Source organism: Azolla caroliniana, unplaced genomic scaffold (assembly GCF_043228905.1).
Source record: "Azolla caroliniana isolate FFs.n. ecotype wild unplaced genomic scaffold, voAzoCaro1.0.p SCAF_21, whole genome shotgun sequence".
Lineage (NCBI taxonomy): Eukaryota > Viridiplantae > Streptophyta > Polypodiopsida > Salviniales > Salviniaceae > Azolla > Azolla caroliniana.
In genome coordinates this window covers 5,453,412-5,480,117 of record NW_028230456.1, presented here as the reverse complement: position 1 = coordinate 5,480,117, position 26,706 = coordinate 5,453,412, and the positions used below count along the sequence as shown (strand labels likewise).

The window sequence follows — 26,706 nt, the reverse complement described above, 5'->3', positions numbered from 1 at the left end:
AATCAATTTCGTAATCAGAACCACAACATGTTCAAGATTTCGATATAAATTTAAACATTCTCTTTGATGGAAAAACATCAGGTTAACCAAATTCTAGATTTAAAGTGAAATTGCGTTCTTTTCTAGGGGGCAAGCAATCATACATGTAGGTCCTTGTAAGTTTTATTCCATTTGTGCAACCTTTATCGTAGGACTAAATTTTGCTGAGTTTTTGAAGTTGTCACACAATCTCCACGCTCCAACTAAGGATATAAAAGTTGTATTTCTCCAATCATATGCCCTTGAACCTACAAGGTCCATTCAGATTCTATGGAAGATGAAGCAATGTTTTCCTTGTTATTCTTCGTGATCTCCAACATTTTGTGCACATAAGTACCCTGCAAAGCAAAACCTTAATGTGGAAGGAGCATCACTTTTGTTTGATTGATTTTTTATGTCAGATAAAAAGGTAAAGAGAGACAAGAGAGAGTATGGAACCACGTAGTCATGTGTGAGATATTACAGTAGTGGAAGAGAATCCACCCAAAGCATACCAAAAAGCGACGACATTTTCGTATTGCTTTGAAAACAACATAATTACAAGGATCTATTCTTGTAGCTCCCACATGAAGTAAACCTAGTGGAAACCAGCAAGCATGTCCAAAAATGACACGAGAGTTAGTTTAACTGATATGCAATGCAATGACAATCCATCCTTACGGTGCAATTACGTGATGACACACACCCACATATTTTGTTTTTCTCATCAATGTATTATATTAGTAGTGAGAAATTCCCAACCACACAATGTTCACATGTCATATTAGAAAATCGAGGATAAATATGTTGCCAATGTTGTGGAAGACATGACAAACACTTGGTAATTGAAGGAGAACCCAAATACTTGATAAAGATCACAAGTTGAACTCAAACATCTCTTGATTGCAATTGTCCAGACCGTCCCCACTTCCATCTTCATCTCCATCGCCTTCTCCTCCTCCATCTTGCATGCAACCAAAGGTTTGTTGTGGTTCAAATAAGGTTTATGGCACACAACCTTATTGTTGTTTCAAAAAGTTAATGACTAGTGTGTTTTTCCCAAGTTTGTTTCCATAATTTGATAAATTGTGTAGCTCTTACAACGCATAGTTCATGAAGTCACTCTAACTCAATCTAGATTCTAGAAATTGAAATGACTTCAAGGAATTTTTGCCCTAGTGCTAAGAGTAGAAAACTCTCTTAATGCTAAAGGATGGTAATTTCTTTTTCAAATTGAAATTCGGCCTTACATTGGTGTCAATTTTAGTGGGCTTGTTTCTTTCAATCACAGTCTTACATGTCATTTTTCTTCTTTCTTGTGCAACAATATGTATTGTGGTGCACCATAATATTGTAAAAAGAAACAAACAACAACCATATCTCCCAAGAAAGGTTGATACAAACTTGTTTATTTCCCTGTTTGAAAACAAGTGATACGGATATCGCAAAAGTAGTGTTCACATAATAATGGACAAGGATTTTAAGAATGAGTGAAGTTATACCTATGCAATATTGCTAATTATTGCCACTCACCATCGACGTGTAAAAAACTAAATACATGTTTGATGATAGAACGTTGGAGGGAGAGTCCATTGATTAGCCTGTATTTGTAGTAAAGGAAAGACAACACACACTTCAAAGTTAAGGGAAAGATTATACAATTAATGACAAACATGACCAAATGAGTAAGGACTAGCACAACTATAGATTAGGACAAATGAAAAGCCCATATAAAACAATAGCAATAAACAAGAACCTTGATAACAAATTAACAATATAGCAAGCAATGATTGAGATCAACCAATTAAAAAAGGTTTACAAAATATCAGCTGACACGATTCAGCCCCTCTTCAAAGAGAAACACTCTCATGGTCATCGACAAATTTCAGTAATAATTATGTTATCAAATTTTAAAGATGTAGTGGTAACATGTGTACTTTGTAACACCATGGATGTGGATTTAAGTATCAAACAACATGTAACGGTCTGTAAAAATTCAACTTAAGGTCATGCACACATACCAATGGACACACACACAATTATTTGGGTTCATAATCATTCATTTCCTTATCTCATCCTTAGTCACCTTCATGTATATTGTGATTTCATCCAAGCCAACTCTACAATCAAAGGTAACTATATTGATTCTTAAATTTGAACCTTGTGAGCTTTGTTGGATCTTGAGCTTGAAAAACACATTGTCACAATATGTATCAATTACACATTGTTACTCTGATAAATTATAGGCACAACTTGTTGCATGCATATACTTTTCTTTTCTTGACCTATGAGGTTTTGGAACTAAGATTGCATAAACTCGCGTGGGATCTTTCGTTTGCCACTTTATTTGCTTGGGAGTTTAAATTAGACCACACAATGTCCATGCTACTTTAAATAATTTATCTTGTTGTACATCAAACAACTGATGTGTCACTTGCTATGTATTGCAAGGCAATTTCAATTAAAGTATGTACATTTCCAAATGGTTTGCATGACGTTTTTCATTTCTCTATCTACCCCTTTAGAAGTGGCTCAGGAAATATGTTACATGGCCTTTCAGGCTACATTGAGTTGCTTTGTACAATGTTAGATGCAAAAGCATAAAATGAAGAGCATGTTTGTACACATACCAAGATTGATATAAGAACATACATTCATATTTGCAATGTGGATAATCTCAAACCCAATCAATGGATATATAACATTACCCTTGTAGTAAACAATTATGCATATTCTTACTTTAAGATCATTACTATTTTTACTTTTGAGTTCATTACATTAAAAGTTAACTTTCTTCTAAACAAAAGGATTTACAAATTCACTTACCATATTTCAAGGCTCAAAAATGACATTGAGGCCATTACTCTAACCAATAAGTGATTTTTTTTCTCATTAAAAAACGGCTTTATAGATTAGCTTTCCAGAAACCCAAGTAAACGGCTTTGATATCATTGCATGAACAAATAACTAACACTTTTCTCCTAAAATAAATTTGGCTTTTACATATTCACTTTCCACAACCCAAGGTTGCAGACGATAGCATTACGAGCTTATAAAAAAAGAGCAATGCTTACAAAGGGGTGATTCATGTTGTTGGAACATTGCAAGTGGTGAATCCATGTCTTTCTGAATATATGGAAAGCTCGACGTTCACAAGTGAGGCTAGTTAGTTAAATGTGAATGTGAGGTTATTTCAAAAAAATAGTAAATAAAGTATTAAAAAAAGTCTTCACATTTTCAGCCAAGGGAGATATTTTTGAATGGCTTACGAAAAACAAATAAAAACAATGGTTTCTTTTTGTTTATTATAACATGATCCCGAAATGACGCCAAACAATGGAGAGAGAGAGAGAGGGACGTGGGTGTGTTTTTCTATGTGAAACCACCTTTAAAGTCAACAGAAGTCAAGAGCATAGTAGGGTCTAGAGATAGAAAGAAAGTGTGTAGCGAGAAGGTGCATGAATCATGATATCATCGTGCAAAGAATAATCTCTCTCTCATATCACATTCTCTAAGCCATGAATAATGTTCGCCCTAATAACATTCCTTGCACGTTGTTCCTTTTCGTCGACCTATTTTGAATATGCTTATAGATCTTGCTTCATTGCTTTTGATCTCTCATTGTTTTGTTGTTGCAAAGCACTCGTCCACACATCCCCATCTCCGTATGCAAACATGATTGTTGAAGTAGTTGTCATTGGTCCACTGAGTGAAGCACGACACATCTTGTTAATGCTTTGATGTTCCTCTATCCCACAATTCATCCTACATGTGCTCATCACTTATAAAAGCACATATTCGTTGCTGCAATGTGAAAGTTTTCAGCTTGTTATGATGTGTTCGGCACAAGTTTGAGATATAGTGATTGTTGACGCATTCGTTGTTGATTCACTAAGTGAAACATGACACAAGTTGTTAATGCCTTGATGTTTCTCCATCTCACAATTCACCCTACATGTGCATGTCACTTACAAAAGCCCACATTAGTTGGTCCAATGTGAAAGTTTCTAGCTTGCTATGATGTGTTTGGCTCGAGTTTGAAATGTACTTGGATTTTTGAAATTTAATGTGAATCCTTACATTTTTGTCCCCCTCAACTTCAAACAAAAACTTGTTTATTCCACTTTTGCTAACTTTTCGTTTAACCAACTATCGTGAACATAGTTATTATGGACTTCTGACAACTTATTTTTATCTCACCATCTTGGGGCCTACGATAGCCTATTTGAAGCATAAATTAAGTGAGCCAACTTCCTCACCTTCGTTACATTGTCAATTTGTTATCCGTAGTGAGCATGCATTTTTGCTTCACGTGAGTAAGTTTCAATAATGTATGCACTTCCGCTTCTAAAATAATTCATTGATAGAACTAGCAACATGTTTTTACTCTGTCGGTTAGTAAACTTGGAATACTTTATTTGGCCTTGTTTGAAAGTTATAGGCAAAGAAAAAGATACAAATGTGACCTTGTTTGCTACTAGTAGTTGGATCAAAAGTTTGGGAAAGTATTTTCACATGCAAATTCACATGCTCACATGTATACAAGCACACTTCCAATTACCATATTTTTGGTTAACCCAACTTACACAAAACTAGGAAACCTTGAAATTCACATGCTAATACGTAACACATGTCAACTTCAAAGTATTGTGTTGTTTCTTTAGAACCACATTCATTCATAAGAGTGTCAAATTGTTACCATGATATTGGCAAGTAGTATGAAGCATGGATGCACTTCCTCTTTTGAGTCACTTCATCGGTAGAACGTGCTTTTACTTGATCATGTTGTAATGTCAACATAACTATCGTGTTTTTTTTGTTTTTAGAACTCACATTCATTCATCACAATGTCAAAATGTTACCCTAATATTGGCAAGTAGTTAGGACACATTCATTCTTTTCTCATTTCATGTAAGCATGAAATGCACGTCCTCCATTTAGACACTTACATTGGCAGAACTAGTTATTCAGTTTTAGTTGATCATGTGGTAAAGGGAGGAATACTTTATTGGGCCTTGTTCAAATAAATGGTATTGACAAGATGAAAATTTCCAAGCGTGACCTTGTTTGCCACTAGTAGTTAGATGAACGATTTGGGGAAGTGTTCAAATCCTCGCATGCCGATTCACATGCTAATATTTTTTCGACTTCCAATTGTTTGTCCTATTTTTTGTACATCCAACTTATACACAAAGGGGGGAACCTTCGCAATCAAACATTGATATGTCACACATGCCAACTTAAAAATACCACATTTTTTTATTATAAATCAACATTCGTTCGTGACAATATCAAACTGTTCGGGGGCATCCTTTCTTTGCCCATTCTAAGTAAGTTTAAATCATGGTTTCTCTTCATCTTTCAAGCGAATTAATATGTAGAAGTAAATGTTAATTTTCATTTGATCTATTACTAAACTTGTTTTCTTGGGTATTGTTCAAATTGTAAAGGTGATATAAAATATACAAATGTGGCCTTTGTAGTTGGATGCAAGTTTTAGGAAACATTCATGATTGTCACATGCCAATTCACGTGCTAATGTGTACACATCCCAACTTAAGATGACCATTACTTTTTTGACTTGACTTATACAACCATGAAATACAAAAACTAACATACATTTTCCATTTTATCCATGTAGTTGAGATAATTGCATGCATACTTCTTGTTATCCACACATACTCATTCTAATGTATCTCGAGCTCTACATCAATTGCCCAATACCGATTAAAAATACTATTGAAAATTAACAATTATGTTTACGCTAAGAATTCTAATGTATATTATGTGGATTAATGGGCTATGGAGCACTGATTTTCCATTAGATAGTGCAACACTAAATTGTAGCAAAAATGGCTTGAAGTGGATGTACTTGTTTCACTATTTTATTTGTCATTGTAATCACTTATTTTCAAGCATGTTGCATCAACATCATGATGTTTACTCTACAATAATTGCACGTGCGTGCGCACACACACAATCCCAAGGTTACTATCGATGCCTTATCTGCTCAAAGCTAGATATGTGATATACCAACCAATCACAATCCACTTTATATGGATCTCTTCACAAACTACACATTTTTTTATTGAATTTATGCATTTCTTCTAATAAGTACACACCATTCTTGTGAATAATATGTTAGGACTATCCTACGCGGAAAGGGCACAAGTGCATAACAACAAATATAGGAGTAATTGGTTAACAGATTGGTACCATATAACATTAGTGTTGATTAGCAATACCACACGAATCATCCTAAATATGCACACATATGCAATAGACAATAATATAATGAAAGCTCCAAATAATAGAAAGGGTTGATCATTATAAGGGCCAGGCAATCCAACTTGGATGGAACGTGTACGTGAACTATACGATCTATATTTTGTGTTTTCCCCACACCATCCAACAAAGGTAGAATAAAGACAAATAACCTAAACAATCATGGCTTATGAGTGAGTCGTGACCAATTTCTTAATACACCCTCATATCCTTCATAGGAAAGCAGTGAGACATATATGAAAGAGAACAATAAAACACAATCTTTCCCATTTTGTATTGCATTATAGCTTCTTACATGGTGTAGACAAGTACAAAAGACTTGAGCTACCATAAACTTCAACACATTTCCCTTTAGGTTTCTCCAAAGCTTACCATTTGCATGTCCTTTGGAAAATTTGTTCGCTAACTTCCTATAACCACTTGGGTTTAGAGAGTTAGGCAATACAACTTTTATGGTCCATGAGGCCAATTTTTTACCCATGGAACCAAACAAACATATTTATTCTAGTGACTTCTTCCTAAGAAGGGGCTTAATATTTTGTGATTTAAACTCTCTATGCAAAGTCAATGCACACACGTATGTGCTCACCCTTCTTGGTAGGGATTTGAGTATGGCACTTAAATTATCATGTTTGTCTAATAAGTCATCATACTTCTCATGAATTATCTTATATGTTTAGCATGCGAGTAGTAAGTGATATTTATCCTCTAGTGGGTTTTCATTGCATACCTTGTATATTTGCATACTTGGGTTATGATGCCATTATGCTATCTCAACACCTAACTTGTGTGAGCGAGTTCGGAGAAGTGATAAGGCTCTCTAAGTGCTAGGCTCATGGGGGTAGTAAGATGTGGTTGGACACATTCTGGCATTTTCACCTCGTATTGGAGCCAACATTTCCAATGAAATATCACAATTTTGACATTTTAGCAATTGGCCACTTCATACTTTTAGTGCCTCTATCGATTTACCCTTAATACCCACATACTTCTTAGCATCAATTGAGAGTTCCAAAAGATATTATACTCCCTGTAATTTAGACCATTTCATAATGTCAAGCACCTAGCTAGATGAGAGGAATTTTACCTTTATTGGTTTTTTGTACCTTGCATCATATGTTCCAAGCCTTTTTTGGCAATTTGTGTTTGAGCATATTCTTGACTTTTGTGATATACTTGTCTCCTCTTTGTATGGCTAGTACCTCTATGGGCTGAGCATATGTTTTTAATAATATGTTATTGTAGAATTCTGAAGATTTTACCCCCAATTGTTTGCATCCAAACGAATTTTGGATTTTCTCTATTTCATTCCATGTACTTACTGAGATAGTGCTCACTGCCACCGCACACTTTCAATCCATAAAGCAACACTCGGATCATCATAGCATTTAATAACATCAATTTCACTTCCCATCCTCAAGTGAAATGGCGGTGATGATATTTTAACAATGTATTTCATATCTAGTGTATCCAGTTCAAACTCTTCATGATCATATATTTGAGATTATGCTCACTTACTTATATGTGCACTCTTTGCGAGCTTCGCCCTACTTGCTCATATTTCTTGAGGGTGTGTTCTTGTATAAAAAAATCCCAAGAACTAAACCAAGCACAAAGCAACAAAAAATTCTTGGCTAGCCTCCTCTAAATTAGGTACTCTAATATTATCACTTAGCAATCCACCAAATGCGCATGTGTATAAGAATTGAGTCCAAGAATTGACACATTTATTGACATGGTTGGTTTATTTATTCTCCTTATCCACACCATTTTCATCGCAAGACAACCATAACAAAATAAATGGAATTGGTCCTTTGGGTTTTTCCAGACAAAACGTACAACGCAACATAGCAATGACTTGACGTGACCACCATTGTTATATATTTACAATGTTCAAAATGAGGATATCTCATAGTTATCCAAGGCGGAAGAAAAGATTGGTCGTCAAGTTACAGGCAAAGCTAAAAGTCTTTGCTTCAAAGCCAACCAACAACATAACACAAACTTTTCTTACCAATGGGAAACCTCCATACAAGGAATTAATGGTACTCAAAAGATTCAAAAGCAAATCTATGAAAATTTAGGTCTCCCCATCGTGTCCTTCTCACCTTTTTGATGTTTCACATGAAGGCATCGATTGTGTTAGGATTTCCTATAAGAAGCAATGCATGTCATTGTCTGATTTGTGATCGTGAAGCTTTCACCAAAGTTGCAACAATGCACAACTTGGGAAAAGTGTTCTAGCAAGATAAGTACCTACGTTCCGGTCTTTCAACTATAAGGTAGTCAAGAATGGGGTTTTTCAACCCATAGAAGTGTACAATCGAAGCGTACTGTGACAAGGGCTTTGCATCTCTAATCAAATCCTAAGTTTGCGTTAGGTATGGTGAGACAACATTGAACGAACCAACCAACACCAAAATCGAACGTAATTTGGGTCGTCCACAACTAGAAAACATTTGAATGAACCATCCAACACCAAAATCGAACGTAATCTGGGTCATCCACAACCAGACAAACATTTGAATGAACCATCCAACACCAAAATCGAACGTAATCTGGGTCATCCACAACCAGACAAACATTTGAATGAACCAACCAACACCAAAATCGAACGTAATCTGGGTCATCCACAAGCAAACAACATTTGAATGAACTAGCCAACCAACACCAAAATTGAACGTAATCTAGGTCGTCCACAACTTGGGCATCGAACCACATGCATATATTCATGTATATAATCCGGATGGTCCACAATATGGGCACGGCTGAACTGTATAGGATATACGCATATATATAACTCGAGGTAATCCGCAATGCCCGGCAATCAATCGGGTAGCTCCGAGGAGTAAAGGCTCTCGATGGAATGAACAACTCTAAAGGCTAGGCCAAACCTTTTTGGACCCATGTAGGAAAATGAATTAGCTACACAGTCCATATCCCACATTGGGTTCTGTAGAAGTTGTTGTAACACATCCATGGTTCGGCTCTGTTGTTTGAAGCTCTGTTGCAACTGATTCAATAAATGTCTGGATGGAAGCTCAAGCTTGAGGATATGGCAATAACCCCATCACATCGGTCTTTTAAAGTAGATCAGTTGTGGAGAAATTACTTCAAGGAGCCCTCGGAATGGTGTAACAATCTTACATCAATGGTGAGTGTTTGTATCGACCTTCTTTGTTTCCCTTCTTTTAAGCACTAAATACATAGATACATTGAGACAATTTTTTCTTTTGGCAGACACATAGAATCACAGAGGAGTCTTTGCTGTTTGAAGATCAGAAAAACCCTTGTTGGGTGTTTGAAGAGCTCAGGAAAAGAGGGGATTTTACGTCAAATCTACAAGTTGTCAGAAAGGTCAAGAATGATAGAGAAGTGGGTATTGCTTCAATAGCCTTACTCAAGGCATGTGCTAAGAAGAAAGATTTGCATAAAGGTATTAGTTTACATGGCGATATGCTTAAAACAGGATTGCTTGGTCGGAATCGGTATGTTCGGAGCACTTTAATTAGTATGTATGCCAAATGTGGAGCTCTTATGAGAGCTCGAGAAGTACTCTTTGAGATTCCGAACCGAGATGTGGTCTCGTGGAATGCACTTATTGCTGGATATGCACAACAAGGACAAGCTGAAGATGCATTGAACTGTTTTGAACACATGCAAAGTGATGGTATTTCTCCAGATTCTGTCACCTTTACTTGCATCTTGAATGCTTGCGGTATCGCAAAAGCATTTGACAAAGGCAAACAGATCCATGAAGAGATTGTGAATAAAGGGTTGCTAAATAAGCATATTAACCTTGGGAATGCTCTTGTGGACATGTATGCCAAATGTGGTGCATTCACAAAAGCGCAAGAAGTGCTTGATGATCTTCCTTTTCAGGATGTGATCTCATGGAACTCCATGATTGCAGCTTATGCTCAACAAGGTAAGAGTGAAAATGCAATGCATTGTTTTGATGAGATGCAAAAGAATGGATTTTCTCCAAATGCTGTCTCTTTTACATGCATTTTGAAGGCATGTGGCTCTATAGGAGCACTTGAGAAGGGCAAACAAATTCATGAAGACATAGTCAGTAGGGCTTTGCTGGGAAAGCATATTGAGCTTGGTAATTCTCTGGTGGACATGTATGGCAAATGTGGTGCTTTCACACAAGCAAAGCAAGTGCTTGATAAACTTCTGATTCGGGATGTAGCCTCCTGGAATGCACTAATTGCCGGATATTCGCAGCATGGTAAAAGTGAAGATGCATTAGAATGTCTTGAGGGGATGCTAAATGATGGTTTATCGCCCAATGCAATAACTTTCACTTGCATATTGAAGGCATGTGGCATCATAAGAGCACTTGACAAGGGGAAACAAATTCACAAAGAAATAGTCAATAATGGACTGTTGGTAAAAGACTCTGTTCTTGGCACAGCTTTGATTGGAATGTATGCAAAATGTGGTGAGTTAGGACAAGCGCAAGAAGTCTTTGAGGAGCTTCCTATAAGAACTGTAGCCTCTTGGTCTGCCCTTATTGGTGGATATGTCCAAAAAGGCATGGATCAGGAAGCTGTGAGTTGTTTTGAACAAATGCAAAATGAGGGTCTTTCGCCAGATTCAGTAACATTTATTTGCATTCTAAGGGCGTGTGGCAACACGGGTGCTATTGATAAAGGTATACAAATTCACAATGATATTGTTAGTAGGGGATTGCTGCAAGAAGATACTGTTTTAGGAACTTCATTGATGGGCATGTATGCCAAATGTGGTGAATTAAGAAAAGCACGAGGGGTTTTTGATGAACTTCTTGTAAGAGATGTAGCGGCTTGGAATGCATTGATATTGGGGTATGCTCAGCAAGGCCAGAGCGAGGAAGCACTTAACTGTTTCAATCAGATGCAAAATGAGAAGCTTTCTCCAGATGTAGTCACTCTTCTTTGTGTTCTATGTGCATGTAGTCATTCAGGATTAGTAGAAGAAGGCCAAACATATTTTATAGATATGAGCCAAAAATATGGCATTCTGCCAGTTATAGAGCATCAGACTTGTTTGGTCGATCTTTTTGGCCGTGCTGGATATTTTGATGAAGCAATGTCTGTAATGAAGGATATGCTGACTTTTGATTATCCAATATGGATTGCCATTTTGGGTGCTTGCCAAAAGTGGGGTAATGTGAAGCTTGCAAGATTAGCTTTTGATCAGGCAATTCAGCTTGATCCTCTTAGTGGTGCAGCTTATGCTTGTATGTCGAACATTTATGTTGCTGCAAGGATGCATGAAGATGCAGAAACAATTGAGGCCATGAAAGTGAAAATGATGCTTAGAAGAAGCCAAGATGTGTAGTGTGATTGGTACAGATGAAAAAAGTATCAATTCTATATAAGTGTCACTAGAAAGATATTTCATGAACGCCATAAGAATGCTGAAAAGGGATGGCAAGATATGTCAACAACAGATTCTAATGTAAAATATTATGATTTTTAATGTGCAATGATATGAACTGTAATATTATGAAAGTACAGACATAACACTGTAAGGCAGATTATATTGATATGCTCAGCATAATTGGTCTATGGCAAGCTGGATAATTGAGCTTTTGAAAATATTATGTCAAGATTGAAAATGCTATGTGAAATGTCACATGAGAGAACAGTGAAAGCATAACAGTGCCTTTATCATATCAAAGCTTCATTGTATTTAAACATATGTCGAATGGAATGTCTTGATATAGGTATAAGAAATTTTGTTACCAAATTCCAATGATAGTTTTTGTCATGAAATGCATTGTATCTAGGTTGGTGGATATGTTAAATGCATGGGGGCTTTGTGCAGCACTGTAAAGCCTTGAATTCCTTAGAATGTTGCAGACAAAGAAAGTAGCTTTTATTCTGATATAGTAACACATGTCATGGTGACTGTATTCAAATGAGTTTCATGCAGGTTTGAAAGCAAGGATCAGTGGTGAAAGACATTGTGCTCGTAGATACATGTTGGCATGTATGTCACATATTAAGCATGCTTCTCCATAATGTAAAGAAATATAGGTGGGCTGCCAAGGCCAATGAATGTACTATATCCATATTTTAGTTCACTTACATATGTGAAAGTTGATCAAAAGAGAATTTGGTGGAAAAATCAAAGATAATCACGTGTTATATCATTCTTACAGCTGGTTTTGAATTGATCCCAGCATAATTATTGGTGATTGCGCTAGACAAGAATGCATTCTGGTGCTTCAGCATGGGATATAACGCTAGACAACAATTGCATCTTCAGACTGTACAATAACAGTGTCTAGATACATGTAAACAAACATCCTCATGGGTATAAAAACACAACCCCTCACATGAAGAAGTTACAAATGAAATGGTGTCCCATCTATGCCAACGAAATAATTGAAGAAGTTTCAACATGTTTTGTAAAGAACCAAGAATTATCAAAAAGTGCAGTAATTCCTCGTTGGAATTGACTCGTCATTCCACACTAATAAAGCCTTTTGCTACATCCTTTCTTTGTGTTGATTAGAGAGATAAAGAACTTCATGCATTTGATTTCTCCATCTCTAAATCTAGTGAGTCTACTTTTATAGTTTAGACTTGATTGACTGGTTTTGGTATTTTATATCCAAACCTTCATCTGACAGATGAACCATGAGAGTAACTCTTGAGACTGCTATTAGTATGCCACCTTCAGAAACTTCTTCTGAGACTGATGGGGAAGAGTTATCATCAGACTTTAAGAATGTTACATCCCACACCTGCAAAATTCAAGCAGCTGATCAAAATCTACTAGAGTTACCTTGAACCTATAGATATTTTAAAGGACTTTAAAGGTTTATAATACGAGAGGGTAAATCTAGTAGATTTTGAATATCCAATATGTTAGAGAAAGGGTATTTTGGTGTCCTTTAACCTACTTGAAAAAGAAAAGTGAAAAAAAGCATGCATTACGTGCATTCTTTTGCCAGCATGAACAGGCTTAGCTGATACGAATATCTCCGTTCCTATGGGTGCTGCTTTCAAGTGATTGATAGTCAATTGAACTCCTGCAACACGCTTGTAACCTGAAGCAACAACAGCACCAGCACTTGCTAGAGATTCTGCAATCATTGCTGAAACCCCTCCATGTAGCACTCCAAATGGCTACAACATTAGTATATGACAAAAATAATTCATCAAGCATATCGTGAACCACTAAATGAATATGACTTGTGAAAGCATGTTGCCCTAATACAAACATATTAAAGAAGAACTATAAACAAATTAATGGTGTAGTGGTAATGAAGAATTAGCTACTCCCTTCTTTTGCTCATCATTCGTTCAATCCATGATAGTTACTGCTTTGTAACCTTAGACCTGTGGGCTCAGCCTCAAATATGGCAATACTATTATATTTAGCAGTTCTGTTTGTCAGTTTTAGACTATGTGGCCAACACTTTTGTCCTAATGTTTCGGCTTTCTAGATTTAGTTTTCACAATACAAGCTTAAGTGGCTCATGTAATGACCTTATCAACCATCAGGAATATCAACTTACACTAAAGAAATTATTACACAAACAAGAATTGCATTTCAATAGAAACAGAACAGTTTGGGAAAAGAGATCAATAACAAAACATCAAAGTTACCCTCGCAGGTCTTTGATTCACACATGACGAAATTAACGTGCTTCATGAAGCCAAATTCATGAGTGAAGAGGGTGAAGTTCATCAAATATCGTATAAAATTAGTCCCTACGAGTGAGGGAACTATGAATCCTAATAAGGCTGTTATTCCACCTATCTGGGATGTACTCAAATGAGGACAAAGATCACATTATGACAAAAATTCCTACAGCCACAAAGCATGTATCAAAGCTTACAGTGGTGTGGGTCATTCCATTGCATCAGGCAACCATACGTGTCACAAAAATTGTGCAGACAGCTATCGTCCCCAAAGTGTAAGAGAGCAACAGAAATAAATCAACACTATCAGGACTAATCCATTTGATGGATGGATAGCTTAGTTCACAAACTTCAAAACTCCCAGTTATCCAATAGATCGTAAAGAGTAGCTCTGTATTTTTCTCTGTATATTTATCGTAAATTTTTTTCTTTCTAAAAACTTTACAAAAAGAGGTAAGGTTAAATTGGAGTGCCTTTACTCTAAGATAACAGAATGAATGAGAAACAGGGGAAAAGAGAACAGAGCAAAACAGAGCAGAGTAAAGGAATGAAACCTGGCATGAGCTATGGCTGACAACAAAAAGGCCCTGCACACAGAGAGAATCCAGTCGTGTAATCCTGAACCCAATATGCTTCAGAGGCTCCTCCCATGGCTCCTCCCATGCCTCCAAATCTCTCTTCTCCTTCTTCTCTGAGGATCCCATGATTACTTCTTCTGTGTCCTTCCTGCCTTCAATTTACAAGTACATATAGGCCTCCAATTTTACCTTTATACTTTAAAGTTTACAATATGATCTCCAACTAACAATCGGCCAAGGTTCGGTTTGAACCGAACCGAACTGCGCAACCGCGGCTTACCGGTTTCAACGGTTCGGTTCGGTTCAGATCCAAGAGTTTTTTAATGGTTTGATTTCACTTCAGTTTGGTTTGGAGGGGGGTTGGGGGGGTGAACGGTTTAGTTCTGAAGTTTGATGGTTTTTAAATCATTGTAAATAATTTCTATAAACAAACCTTTTTTTCAGCCTAATTCTCACATTTTAGGAAAAATCTTTAAAATTTAAAAAAATTAAAATTAAAATTTGAATTTTGACCTAAGTTGAAAAACCGAAACCGGAATTTTAACGGTTTGGATTTTTATCTAACTGCTCGGTTTAAACGGTTTCATGGTTTGGTTCAGTTTTGACACTCTCGAACCGAACCATTGCCGATTGTTATCTCCAACCCCCTTCTCCTTTTTTCTTCATGAATACTAAGGTATTGGCATGGCGAGGGCCATTGTTGTAGAATACATAGCATACAATATGCGTAGAATACATATGCTGAGTATTCCAACTTTTTTATAAACATACTTAGATTACGTATTTTACACAAAAAATATGTTAAATACAATAAATGCTTAGAATATGTGTAGAATGCTTGCAAAATACACTAAGTACATCTTAAAATTCAATGTTTTTTTCCAAAAGAAAATAATTTTAAATTTTTTTGAATTGTTAAATACTTGTTAAATACGTAGAATACATCAAGTTTTTAGAATATGTACAATACATGAAAATTTGAAAAATGGCAGCTCTAAAACAAGGAATACATGTAGAATACTTCAAAGTATTCTAAACGTAGAATACACGTTTTTTACCAACTATGGAGAGGGCGTTGAGTGACGTTGTGACGTGGCAGGTTCAAAGGGGCCGAAAGAAGAAGAAAATGGGACAATGTAGAAAATAATGTAAATATGTAAATGGTGTCTCGTGTGTCTGGGCATTAGCTACCCCGTTTGTTGCATTCTAAGGAAAGGGGAGTGGGTGAGCATTTATATTGTGGTGGGTGAACCTAACAATTGGCAACGGTTTAGTTCAGTTTGAGGGGGTCCAAACCGAACCGTTTAGAGATGTTGAAACCCAAACCACGAAACTGCTAAATCGAACCATTAAAAAAAATTCAAACTGTTACGCCATTAAACTGGTAAAAGTGTGGTTTCGTGGTTCGGTTTCGGTTTTAAGCTTAGGTCAAATTTTAAAATTTAAAATTTTTTTAAAATTAAAAATTTTCCCAAAATGTGAGAATAAGGCATGAAAACGTGGGAACCTGAGCTCTCCTAATTGTGTAAAGTGCCCACATGCAGTAGAATCAATACGACACGCTATGTGGGACAACCCAACGTCCCATCGAATATGGCGGGGGGTTGGCCGCTTGTTGCAATTATGCTAGGTGCAAGGCTCAATCAAGTGGGGAAATATATGTTGGCTATCATGGCAGGCCACAATTGGCAGATACGAGCATTAGGAGGAGGGGATGACTTCGGTGATACAAGCACAAGAGGTGTTTTTCTCCTCTAGCGGCAATGTCCACTCCACTCCTCTTAATGACAAATCTCAAGAGGTGTTGGAATTGGTTAGCCCAATAATTCTTTGGATTCTATGGAAACAACAATGTAGGTGAGTCTTCTCCAACCAAACTGAAAATCCAACAAGGTTACTACAAGAGATATGGAGTGAAATTGTAGCCACTCTGAAGAGCCAATATGATGGCCTTAAGGGCAGTTCTGAGGGAGTTGAAAGACAACGAATAGCCTTCATCCAACAATGGTCGTCCTCTCCCTTTCTTGAGTTAGTGGGCATCCACATAAGATCGAACTATTGTGTCCCTTCAGGGATTTGTACATAATCGTCTCTTTTGTAAATTTTTATAACTAATGGAAGTTTGTTTTTGGAAAAAATAAAATAAAATGAAAAGATTATTTAAAAACAATTTAAAAAATAAATAAATATAAAAAGTAATTAAAAAATTTAAAATTTAAAAACCGTTAAACTGTTTAAATTAAAAAACCAGAACCGAACCGAACCGTTTAAACTGTTAAGCCGTCAAGCCACGGTTTCACGGTTTGTTTTGGTTCAAACCGAACCGTTGCCAATTGTTAGGTGAACCTCCTTTCTCACTATAAAAAGGGGAGCTGAGGGCTCATTTTGGGGTTAGATGATTTAGGGATTCGAGGGTTCCATGAGAGCTCGGTTGGCGAGTGTACAATTCCTCTCTTCTTTGGGAAATTTCATTAGGGTTTTCTTGCTTGGGTGAAGGTGGAAGAGATGAATGAAGGGGAATGTTAAAGAGGAGGCGGATGTGAAAGAGCACATGGAACGACACAAGAACCAAAAAGGTTCATGGTTGTTGCTCGTGATCTCATGGAGGAAGAGTGGTTGATTCTTGGTATCAACAAGAAGCTCATTCCTCAAAGTGTTCACTTGAAGGAATTGCTCAAAGGCCTTGCTCGAGCTAGAGTTTACTTGAGCCAAGGTTCCTCGAATTGAATTCCTCGAAAGATATATTTCTTAGAAGGGGGATTACATTAGGTCCACCCACAAGGGTTCTCAATCTTTCTCATGACATCATATCCTCCCTAGTTAAGGTCCTTGGCCATACCGCTCAAGTATCGCATGCATGCATATTTACATGATAATGGGAGAAGAATGAATATCGAGAGCAACAACAACGTTAGCCATTTGAGCACTTGACGAGGCAATCTTGTCTTTTTCTAGTCTCACGCCTTGTTGTTCGCTCCATACAACTTCCCAATCAACAACTTGCCCTTGGTTAGTAGGTCATGATGCTCATACCAATGCACATTTGCACAATGTGGCTCATCTTGTAGTGTATGAATCTAACTTTGAACTAGAATGTGGACATCAAGAACAATGGTTACAACCCAATTCATGTCTAGTATGTCTTGATGGAAATACTAAATCCATGACCTTGTGGTTGAGGTTGTCAAGGTTGCCTTCCTTGGTGAGGAGCTAGGGCAGGTCGCAAAGGAACTATATCGATGATACAACATATTTGAAGTTTTCTCTACATGCGCCCAAACCACATCTAAAAGACGTGTACGAGTTTGTGGTAGGGACAATGAGGATGGTGTGGCGAGAGCCATGCTCTAGAGAACCATGAACATGGGTGTGGGCCTTGACGTCAAAGGTAGGAGTTTGATTTTATTTGCCAAAGTTAGAATATTCCACTTTATCTCTACCAAACCCTAAACCCTAAACCCCATTCCTGTTGTCAAGACTGAGAGAGAGAAAGAGAGAGAAAGAGAGAGAAAAAGAGATAGAGAGATAATTGAAAGAGAATTATTATATTGAAGCGTAAAATGGATTACAAAGAGTAGGCTACAAAATGGCGTTGAACCAATTTAGGTTTGGGATGGGTGGTAGATCCCTATTTATAAGTAATAGAGAACACTCTAGAATATTCTAGGTTATCCTAGAATGTAGAGTAATCTAGAAGATCTCTAGAGTATTCTAGAAGGTTCTAGTGGTATAGAACACTCTAGAATATTCTAGGTCATCCTAGAATGTAGAGTAATATAGAATATTCCTATGATATTAGATTTCATATTCTAGATACTATACATATAAGAATATTAATACAATGGTTAAGGATTTGACATGTGTACAACAAGGTCGTGGGTTCAAATCCTTTCGAGTGAGTGTCATGATCCTTTCCATGCATGATGTGACTGTTATCATGACACCTGTTTGTGTTCGTGTTCCAGTTCCCGATGAGGGCTGCACAAGGCCACTCACTACCGTTGGTGTTCGTGTTCCAGTTGCTGGTGAGGGCTGCACAAGGCCGCTCACTCCTGTTGGTGTTCGTCTTCCAGTTCCCGATGATAACACAAACACCAACAATGGCATGAGAGACCATGCGTGGTCCTCACCGAGAATTGGAACATGAACACCAACGGGCGTGAGCGACCATGTCTGGTCCTCACCGAGAACTGGAACATGAACCGTAATGGGCATGAGCGACCATGTCGGTCATCGCCGGGATGTGGAACATGAAAAATAAATGGAGTGAGAGACCATGTGGGTCCTCGCCGAAGACTGGAACACGAACGGGAGTTAGCGACCATGTGTGGACCTCATCAAGAACTGGAACATGAACCCCAATGGGCATGAGCGACCATGTCCGTCCTCGCCAGGATGTGGAACATGAATAAAAACTGGAGTGAGGGACCATGTGCGGTCCTCGCCGGAGACTGGAACATGAACGGGAGTGAGCAACCATGCGGCCCTCACTGGGAACAGGATCAAGAACGGGAGTGAGCGACCATGTGCGGCCCTCACCGGGAACAGGAACATGAACGGGCGTGAGCAACCATGCGGCCCTCACCGGGAACTCGAACACAAACGGGCGTGAGCGACCATGCGGCCCTCATTGGGAACTAGAACACGAACACCCACAGGAGTGAGCGGCTGCGCACCTCACCGGGAACTGGAACATGAACACCAACGGGAGTGAGTGGCCTTGTGCGGCCCTCACCAGAGGAACACGAACACGAACGGTCAAGAAACTAAAAAATAGAGACAATGATGAGGAGAAACTAAAAGCCAATGAAAATGATGAGAAAAAACTAGGAGATAGAAATGGCAAGGAAGATAGGAAATGAAGCGATGTTGATGATGCTACGGTGATGATGGTAACTCTAGAAGCAAGGACGATGAAGAAGACGGGTGATGCTTCTAGTTGGAAGGTGAACAAACTGTCACGGACACACCAAGCGCGGACTAAGACAGAGCACGGATGATGAGGCTACGACGGAGTGATGACAGAATGACACAAGAGCATAAAGATAGAGATGAAGATTAAGGAGAGAAGATGGGCGAAACGAGAATACTAGATTGATATGTCCATGACTGTCACGGACACACCAAGTGCGGACTAAGACAGAGCACGGATGATGAGGCTACGACGGAGCGATGACGGAATGACACAAGAGCATAAAGATAGAGATGAAGATTAAGGAGAGAAGATGGGCGAAACGAGAATACTAGATTGATATGTCCATGACTGGCGTTGTTCACCTTGAATTCCTTCAAGGTGAACTCAACTATTTATACCAAGGGAGTGAGCGGCCTTGTGCGAACCTCACCGGGAACTCGAACACGAATGGGTGTGAGCGACCATGCGGCCCTCACCGGGAACTGGAACACGAACACCAATGGGAGTGAGCGGCCTTGTGCGGACCTCACCGGGAACTGGAACACGAACATCAACGGGGTGAGTGGCCTTGTGCGGCCCTCACTGGGAACTAGAACATGAACACGAACGGGAAAGAAACTAAAAAATAGAGACAATGATGAGGAGAAACTAAAAAATAGAGACAATGAAGGGATGTTGACGATGGTAACTTTGGAAGCAAGGGCGATGATGGAGACGGGTGATGCTTCTAGTTGGAAGGTGAACAAACTGTCACGGACACACCAAGTGCAGACTAAGACGGAGCACTGATGATGAGGCTACGATGGAGCGATGACGGAATGACACAAGAGCATAAAGATAGAGATGAAGATTAAGGAGAGAAGATGGGCAAAACGAGAATACTAGATTGATATGTCCATGATTGGCGTTGTTCACCTTGAATTCCTTCAAGGTGAACTCAACTATTTATACTAAGTGGCATGCATACCTGTTGCACGCATGTGATACAATAGAGCATGTAGGTAGTAGGTACGCATGCATGTGCCAAGTGTTAATAATACAAGGGAGAAATTATGCACATGATTCTAGCTAAAACCATGTCGCACACGGGTGTTGCGGGAATGCCACGATGACCCACTTGCAAGTCATTTCAGGGTCGTGAAAACCCTCGAGCTAATCTCTCGGGGGTATTGGTGGCCACAACCATGGAAGTTGGTCAAAGAATACATAAAGAGTTGTGAGGTTTGCGCTCACTCCAAAGCCATTCATCATCGGCCATACGACTTACTACAGCCGCTTCCATGTCCTCGTCGTCCTTGGGCCTCTATCTCTATGGACCTGATAACTGATCTACCCTTGGTCAATAGCTATGACTCGGTTTTGGTTGTTGTTGATCGATTTTACAAAGATGGCTCACTTCACTCCATGCTCCAAAACCATTTCCGAAGAAGGAATGGTGCATCTACTACTCAACAATGTGGTACGCTTGCATGGACTACCCGATGATGTCATCTCGGATCGCGGACCCCAGTTTGTCTCTCACTTCTGGCAGCGCCTGCTATAATCTTTAGGCATCTCTGTTAAGTTGTCCTCCGCTTATCACCCCCAAAATAATGGGCAAACGGAGCGTGTCAACCAAATCCTTGAGCAGTATCTTCGGTGCTTGGTTAGTTACCAACAAGATGATTGGGTCAACTTACTTTCGCTCGCGGAATTCGCCTACAATAATTCTCTCCATGCATCGACTGGCGTCACTCCCTTCTTTGCCAACTATGGTTTACATCCTCGCTTCAACATTTCCCTTCCTACCACTTCCGTGAACCCTTCGGCAGAGGATCGCGCCCGCATTTTGGAAGAACTACATCATGATGTATCCTTGGAGCTTAGTCTTGCTAGTGAACGATACAAGAAGCAGGCTAATCGCCATCAATCTTCCACTCCACACTTTGTCGTTGGAGACATGGTCTGGTTGTTACGTCGACACATCTCTACGACTCGTCCATGTGCGAAACTGGATTACAAGAAGTTGGGACCATTCCGTATCATCGAGTGCATCAATCCCGTCACCTTCCGACTCGCCCTTCCATCCCACTTCCGGATTCACGATGTTTTTCATGTCTCCCTCCTCGAACCCCATTATGCTTCACAACTCCCAGGATGTCAGGCCCCACCACCACCACCTGTGCAATTGACAACAGGGGAGGAATACGAGGTCGACCAAATCCTTGACTTGCGTTGGCACCGTCGACACTTGCAATACCTCGTCCTATGGAGGGGTTACCCCATGTCTGAGGCCACGTGGGAACCATTGGCAAATTTACAAAATGCCCCAGAGGTCGTCCAAGATTTTCATCACCGATATCCCCACAAACCAGCAGCTGATTTGGGAAGGCGACGTAGGAGGGGGGATAATGTCAAGATTCAAACTCTTGACACGACCATGTTATAATCTAGTATTATGAGTTAACCAAGATATCTAGTACATAGTTATGTATGTAATTGGTCCTTATTATTTTGCTAGCATCATGTGCATAGTTGCTCCCTTGTAGTATTTACACTTGGCACATGCATGCATACCTACATGCTCTATTGTAGATTCACATGCGTGCAACAAGTATGCATGCCATGTAGTATAAATAGAGGAGTTCACCTTGAAGGAATTCAAGGTGAACAACACCAGTTATGGAGTCTTTCCTTTAATACTATCTTCTTTTTTTGTCCATTTGGTTATCTTCTTGTTTGTCTCTTGAGCTTATGATCCGTGACAGTTTGTTCACCTTCCCATCCTCATAGCTCTCCCTCTCATAAGCCATAGCGATGTCCGACTCAACTAGTGAGTTAGGCCAAATAATGGTAGCCTTACGACAATTACAACTTGAAAATGAAGCTTTTCGAAATTCTTTACAAGAACTTCAAGTCGGTACCTCCCTGTCCTCACAACCCCTAAACCCTAGTCTCCCACAACAACCTAGCCTAGAGCCCGATCTTCTACCAACATCTAGCCTAGCTTCGTCACAGTTTCTTGAGCCTAAGGTTAGCCTCCCAGAAAAATTTGATGGAACGAGGTCGCGTTTCCGAGGGTTCATCAACCAAGTTCGACTTATCATTCGGCTACAACCTCAACGTTATGGAGATGGTCTTCGACAAGTCGGCCTTGTGGGCACCCTTCTCTCCGGTCCGGCCCAAGCTTGGTTTGCACCATTGGTAGAAACCTCGTCACCTCTATTGGAGGACTTTCCCGCCTTCCTCGCCGAGTTAGAGGCCACATTTGGAGAGACGGACCGACGACATACATCTCTTAACAAGATTTATGCACTCGAACAAGGTTCGCGTGCGGCTTCGGTCTATGCTTCCAAATTTCGACAACTAGCATGCGACGTCAATTGGTATGATCATGCTTTAGCTGATCACTTTCGGCGCGGCCTTCGAAACAATGTCAAGAATCTTCTCTTAAACTTTCCGGAGCCCACCTCGTTATCCAAAGCAATTTCACAAGTAGTCCATTGTGACAATCATCTTTTCGAATTTCGCCAAGAAGAGCGCCGGACTTGGGTTCCACCTCATTCACTTCCACGCCACGCCCCGGTCATACAACCCCAGGCATCCTCACACTCGCCTACTTTGGCAAATGCTCCTATCCCCATGGAAATTGATCAATCCTGATTTCGGCCATTGACTGATGCTGAATGACAATTTCGGCAAGCTAATGGCTTGTGCATGTATTGTGGCGCCTCCGGTCATGTCGTTCGCCATTGTCCTAGGAGTACTCGCCCACAATTCCATCGAGCTAACGGACCCCAACATTCGGAAAACGACATCGTTCGGTTGCAGTAGGAGCCATGCAACTGGACATCTCTCGTCACCCACATTCTCTTGGTTCCATTGCCGGACCATCAGGCAATTTCACATTGGAGGTATGGCTTTCGTTTAACTCTAGTTCCATTCAGTCGGTTGCTTTACTTGATTTTGGGGCATCTTCTTGCTTCATCGACGTCACGTTTGCCCAAGCACATGGCGTACCTGTTGTTGGCCTCTCAAAACCCATTCCAGTTGACGCCATCGACGGGTGCGTCCTCTCATCAGGTGCAATTACTCAAGCTACAATCCCATTAGGGCTTCGGGTGGGCTCACACCAGGAGGAGCTCGCCTTTTACCTCATCGCATCTCCTTGACATCCGATCGTCTTAGGACTAACGTGGTTGGAGGCACACAATCCAATAGTGGATTGGTGCAACCGCTCGATCACATTTAGCAAGCCAAGATGCTCGTGCAAAAGTATAAAGGTAAATTCAGTTTCCTATCCTTCAGAGACGGTCGACTCCGAATTGACTACCCCATCATCGGTCCAGGATAGGTTTGTTTGTGGCGCCATTTCTAACACACTCCATGTTATTCCTGAAAAATACCAACACTTCTTCGACGTATTTGAAAAATGTAATGCTGATCGTTTGCCTGAACACCGGCTCTACGACTGTCCAATTGATCTTCAAGAAGGTGCGTGTCCACCCTTTGGTCCTCTATATGCGTTGTCTACACCAGAGTCGAAGGCCCTTCATGTGTATCTCGATGAGAACCTCGAGAAAGGATTTATTCAACCTTCTAAGTCACCAGCCGGGGCCCCCATTTTATTTGTGAAGAAGAAGGACGACTCTCTACGCTTATGCCCGTTGGTGTTAAATACCTCGTCTTGTGGAAGGGTTACTCCTTGTCTACGATTTACAAAATACTTGGGAGGTGATCTAAGATTTTCATCAACAAGTTCCCCTTAAGCCGACAAACGATTTGGGAAGGCATCGTTGGAGGGGGGATAATGTCAAGATTTGAACTCTTGACATAACCATGTTATAATCGAGTGTTATGTGTTAACCACACATCTAGTATATAATCATGTATATACTTCCTCATTGTAGGTTTTAGCTAGAATCATGTGCATAATTTCTCCCTTGTATTATTAACACTTGGCACATGCATGCGTACCTACTACCTACATGATCTATTGTATCACATGCGTGCAACAGGTATGCATGCCACTTAGTATAAATAGTTGAGTTCACCTTGAAGGAATTCAAGGTGAACAACGCCAGTCATGGACATATCAATCTAGTATTCTCGTTTCGCCCATCTTCTCTCCTTAATCTTCATCTCTATCTATATGCTCTTGTGTCATTCCGTCATCGCTCCATCGTAGCCTCATCATCCGTGCTCCGTCTTAGTCCGCGGTTGGTGTGTCCGTGACAATGCCAAGGAGACTCTCATTGATAGGTAAAGGTTTGAGCAACAAACATGTCGTGTTTACAAGTGGAAGGATCGCGTACAAATGAAAGGATAAGGAATATTCTGTCTGATTTTGGGGCTTTTTTGGCCATTTCACAAAACACCTTGTTACCAGTATCACATGTTCTCGAAAACTTGATAAAAAAGCTGAAAATTTCACCATTTGGTAAAATTGAAAAATGCCCAAATTTGACTAAATACGAAAAGTAACTTTGTATATTTTTAAGGAAAAATGACAACTAATAATTTTCTAGATCTTAAAGAAACTAGTAGCGAAGGATTTCAAAACAATAAACTTTTTTTTTTTCCAAAATAAAGCTACTTTCCCATTAGTTAGGAAGGATTATTACAAGGAGACTATACAAGGAAGCTTATACACAAAACGGGGAATCTCCCTCAGATCAAGATCAAGAAAATGAGACTACTTACATAGTTTTTCAAACCGACTACCTAAAGTAAGTAGATACCTATACCTAAAAGCAGTGGCCTTTAGTGTCGGCCAGAATGAGCCGACTCCCGGGGCCTACATCGAAGGGAGGGAGGCGTGAAAGAAGGAAACAACCATTGTGGGGGCCGGTAGTTCCACCTTGGTCCACTTTCTCCTAGCGTCACCAGAGGCGTGTTCCGCCATTTCTACCAAAAGCGCAACCGGGCAGTGGCCACGTCATTGGAGTGGTTGCAAACCTCATCTAATTGCCCTCGTAGGCAGCTGATAAGCGCGAACCAGATATCCATGATCACTTCCTCTGGGGGTTGTACCCGATCTTGGAAAACCTTTAAGCATCGTGCTTTCCAGACATACCATAAGGTGAAGCCCGTGATCAACCTCCAAATTTCCAGGAACCTAGGGGATGCGGACAACAAGTCTCTCTCGAAGCGGAACTTGCCAATTTGGCCTCCCATGCATACATAGCACCAAGTATCTACATTAAAGACGTTCGTCCACCTATCAGTCGAGTGGTCAATCCATGCGGCATCACTCCACGAGGTTGTTCCAACCACTTCACATGCCGCAAGGAGGCGAGTGACTCTGTCCCATACCTTTTGAGCTTGAGGGCAATCCCAAAGACAGTGTCTCAGAGACTCAATGGGTGAAGAGCAAAGTGGGCAACCTATCGGGCCGCCCCTTTTACCAAGCCATTCCCCAACAGGAATCACATTGTGAACAATCTGCCACCAAAAGAGCTTGATTTTTTCAGGCATGTGGAGACGCCAGAGACCCTTCCAAAAGGTAATGAGCACCTTGTCAGGGATGCCCAATGTTCACCATCCGTTACGAATGGGACCATCAAGTTGCAGTTGTAAAGTCCGCCCCAATTTAGTGTTATATTCAAAGAAGTGGCAGAGTTTGTCACCATGTTTCCACCTGAAATCCCCTAGGTCCCATTCTAGGTCAACGAGGGGACGAGAACCATATACCCATAACTTCCAATGGGGTTCCACCTTAGTAACATCTGGGTCTGTCTTCCAAATGTTATCGACCTCCGCCACCATTCGAACCGGAAGCCAAGTGCCCCTACTTTGCCTCTCCCCAAATGTTGTCTAAAATTGTTATATATTGTTGCACAAAATATACATTCAAGAGTTATTTGCATCATTGTGATCACTCCTTTCATGAGAATCACTATTATAGCTAATATATAATTGTGACTCTTCCTCATTTTTCTAATGTACCAATCAAAGCATGTCTTCATCTAAAACCAAATGGTGTCTCCAAATTATGTGCACTAAATCTTGTTCGCCTTCAATCTCATACACCTTCTAGACTTGATAATTTCTCTTTTATTATGTCTATTGTTGACTTCCTTAAACGTCCAACTTTTGTTAATGTAAAGTTATATACAATGACATCCACCCTACTAATGTTAAGGATAGATGTATTACAAAGCTTTAATGCATCACCACGTCCAAAACTTTACCAATCTAGAGTTGGTGCCCTAGGTCATTGCTATCTACAAGTGTAGCTATTAATATCCCCACCTCGAGTTCTTGCAAGTTTCCTTGTCACATG

The 26,706-nt window shown here is 39.8% G+C and overlaps 3 protein-coding genes across 3 annotated transcripts in view; 2 read left to right on the top strand and 1 right to left on the bottom strand.

Annotated features, from left to right (window-relative positions):
* LOC147850477 (RNA-binding (RRM/RBD/RNP motifs) family protein) overlaps positions 1-26,706 on the top strand; it is an 82,515-nt gene that overhangs the window by 10,677 nt on the left and 45,132 nt on the right. The gene's annotated exons all lie outside the window — the stretch shown is intronic.
* Positions 9,187-13,687, top strand: LOC147850482 (pentatricopeptide repeat-containing protein At5g27110-like). The gene is made up of 2 exons (XM_087336108.1): positions 9,187-9,457; positions 9,544-13,687. Exons 1-2 carry the CDS (start codon positions 9,329-9,331, stop codon positions 11,629-11,631), a joined length of 2,217 nt encoding a protein of 738 aa, XP_087192234.1. The 5' UTR covers positions 9,187-9,328; the 3' UTR covers positions 11,632-13,687.
* Positions 12,560-14,672, bottom strand: LOC147850481 (1,4-dihydroxy-2-naphthoyl-CoA thioesterase 1-like). Its single transcript, XM_087336113.1, has 3 exons — positions 14,504-14,672; positions 13,239-13,430; positions 12,560-13,045 (listed from the first exon to the last, which is right to left on the bottom strand). The coding sequence occupies exons 1-3, from the start codon at positions 14,651-14,653 to the stop codon at positions 12,872-12,874; spliced, it is 516 nt and encodes a 171-aa protein (XP_087192239.1). The 5' UTR covers positions 14,654-14,672; the 3' UTR covers positions 12,560-12,871.

Bases quoted from the DNA above. Each gene is read 5' to 3' on its own strand.
- LOC147850482 (XM_087336108.1), top strand. From the start codon at position 9,329: ATGTCTGGATGGAAGCTCAAGCTTGAGGATATGGCAATAACCCCATCA. The intron at 9,458-9,543 runs GTGAGTGTTTGT...TTCTTTTGGCAG, and splicing joins GTAACAATCTTACATCAATG to ACACATAGAATCACAGAGGA.
- LOC147850481 (XM_087336113.1), bottom strand. From the start codon at position 14,653: ATGGGATCCTCAGAGAAGAAGGAGAAGAGAGATTTGGAGGCATGGGAG. The intron at 13,431-14,503 runs GTTTCATTCCTT...CTAATGTTGTAG, and splicing joins TCAGCCATAGCTCATGCCAG to CCATTTGGAGTGCTACATGG. The intron at 13,046-13,238 runs GTAATGCATGCT...TGAATTTTGCAG, and splicing joins ATGCTGGCAAAAGAATGCAC to GTGTGGGATGTAACATTCTT.